The sequence below is a fragment of the Quercus lobata genome, chromosome 9, assembly GCF_001633185.2.
Source record: "Quercus lobata isolate SW786 chromosome 9, ValleyOak3.0 Primary Assembly, whole genome shotgun sequence".
NCBI lineage: Eukaryota > Viridiplantae > Streptophyta > Magnoliopsida > Fagales > Fagaceae > Quercus > Quercus lobata.
In genome coordinates, this window is record NC_044912.1 from 20,249,085 (window position 1) to 20,251,314 (window position 2,230).

The window sequence follows — 2,230 nt, forward strand, 5'->3', positions numbered from 1 at the left end:
TGAATGGCATCACTTTATAACAGAAGAGGCCTTGGCTGATTACGAATGAAGTTTTTTCCTGATCAGCTTTGTGCATTCGGATTTGGTTGTAACCTGAGAAAGCGTCCGTAAAGCTTAACAGCTGGTGCCGAGCTGTAGAGTCTACTAGAACGTCGACCCTCAGGAGGGGATATTTGTCTTTGGGGCAGGCTTTGTTAAGGTCGGTGAAGTCCACGCACATCCGCCATTTCCCGCTAGCTTTCTTAACCATCACTACGTTCGCCAGCCAATCGGGGTAGTAAACTTCTTTAATGAAACTTGCCTCTTGTAGTTTGCGAACTTCTTCCGCTATGGCCTGATCTCGCTTCGAGGTGAACATCCTCTTCTTCTGTCGAATAGGTGGGAATGAGGGCGACACATTCAGCCTATATACCATGACTGAAGGGTCTATCCCTGGCATGTCTTCGTGGAGCCAGGCGAATACATCTCGATTACTTCTAGGAAAGGTCGTGAGTGCCTGACGGAGCGTGGGACTAGCGAGGGTTCCAATTTTGGTTGTTTGGTCGAGATTGGAGTCGTCGAGAAGTATTTCTTCTAGCTTCTCTACGGGCTCCATCGTTGTGCGGTGTTCTTTTATGTTCATAGCTTGGAGGTGGTCATCCATTTCCATCATGGCTACGTAGCATTCGCGTGCAGCCACCTGATTTCCGCGTAGCTCTCCCACTCCATACTCGGTAGGAAACTTAATCATTAAGTGGTAGGTTGAGGTTGTAGCCTTCCACGAGTTAAAGCTGGGTCGTCTGAAGATAGCATTGTAGGCGGACGAGCAGTCGACCACTAGGAATGTTACATCCTTGGTGATTTGCTGAGGGTAGTCACCTATCGTGACAGATAATCTAACCACGCCCAAGGGGAATACCCTTGTTCCTCCAAAGCCGACGAGCGGAGCGTTTGTTGGAATCAATCGCTCTCTGTCGATCCCCATTTGCTGGAACGTTGGGTAGTATAGGATATCTGCCGAGCTGCCATTGTCGACCAGCACTCGGTGCATGTTGTAGTCCTCTACCCAAATGCTTACAACAAGCGCGTCGTCATGCGGGTGGTGAAGCCGCCACGCATCTTCTTCCGAGAATCCAATGACGGGGCCTTCTGTCTGTGCTATCTTTGGCACGGTGCCCGTCAGCTGGACGCTTTGGACCATCCTTAAGTAAGTCTTGCAGGCCTTCTTTGACGACCCAGTAGTTGTTGTTCCCCCTATGATCATTCTAATGTCTCTTATGGGGGGCCTAGGGCGTTCATTGTCCCATTGGCGGGGCTGCTCTTAAGGAGGTGGATCCACTCTCTCCTTTCTGACGAATTTCTACAACTTCCCTTGCTTGATAAGGGTCTCAATTTACTGCTTTAGGTTGTAACAATCGGCCGTGTCATGACCGTGGTCACGGTGGAAGCGGCAATATTTGTCCCTCGATTACTTGTTAGGATCTCCCTTCAGCTTTCCAGGGTAGGTCAGGGCCTCCTCGTCCTTTATTTGCATTAGGACTTGGCCTATTGGGGCAGTTAACGGGGTGAAGGTTGTGAACCTTCCTCCTAGGGGCCTGGAGCGCCTTTCATCCCTTCAGTCTCTTGTTCTTACCTTCTTCCGCCCTTGGTCTTGCCGTGTGTCTTCTTGTCTCTCCCTTTTCTTTTCCTCTCGAGCTAGCAGCGCGTCTTCAGCATTCATGTACTTGGTGGCCCTATAAAGTACTTCTGACATGGTCTTCAAGTTGTTCTTGTATAGGGAGAACAAAAACTTTCCCTTTCGTAGCCCATTCGTGAATGCTGCTACAAGTATCTTGTCGTCGGCTTCGTCAATCAAGAGTGCTTCCTTATTGAAGCGGGATATGTAGGATCTTAGCATCTCGTCCTCTCGCTGCTTGATGTTCATCAAGCAAGCCGTAGACCTTTTATACCTATGTCCCCCGATGAAGTGTGCGGTAAACTGAGTGCTTAGCTCTTTGAAAGTGCTGATGGAGCTGGGCGTCATAGCTATCTATTTATGGCATGCGAAACTTATGCAGTAGGGGAAAAGAATTGACGGAGGCGGTGAATAGTGAGTCAGTTCAGTTAACGAGATCGTCAAGATCGCTGGACACTCGTCCCTTGAGGGCGTTCATCATAACTTCCATCTGTTCCTTTATAGCCTGTATCTTTGTGGCAACTGGCGGCGGAGTCACATCTGTGAGGGATGGGAGGCTTACATTTTGTCGCTCGG

At 49.4% G+C, this 2,230-nt stretch overlaps 1 protein-coding gene across 1 annotated transcript; it reads right to left on the reverse strand.

Moving 5' to 3' along the window:
• Positions 1-1,447: 1,447 nt before the first annotated feature.
• Positions 1,448-2,002, reverse strand: LOC115961361. The gene is made up of 2 exons (XM_031080355.1): positions 1,613-2,002; positions 1,448-1,501 (listed from the first exon to the last, which is right to left on the reverse strand). Exons 1-2 carry the CDS (start codon positions 2,000-2,002, stop codon positions 1,448-1,450), a joined length of 444 nt encoding a protein of 147 aa, XP_030936215.1.
• Between the last annotated feature and the right edge of the window lie 228 nt (positions 2,003-2,230).

Excerpts from the sequence above, each read along its gene's own strand:
- LOC115961361 (XM_031080355.1), bottom strand. The coding sequence starts at position 2,002 with ATGACGCCCAGCTCCATCAGCACTTTCAAAGAGCTAAGCACTCAGTTT. Across the intron at positions 1,502-1,612 it reads AAGACCAAGGGCGGAAGAAG|GACGAGGAGGCCCTGACCTA; the intron begins GTAAGAACAAGA and ends ATGCAAATAAAG.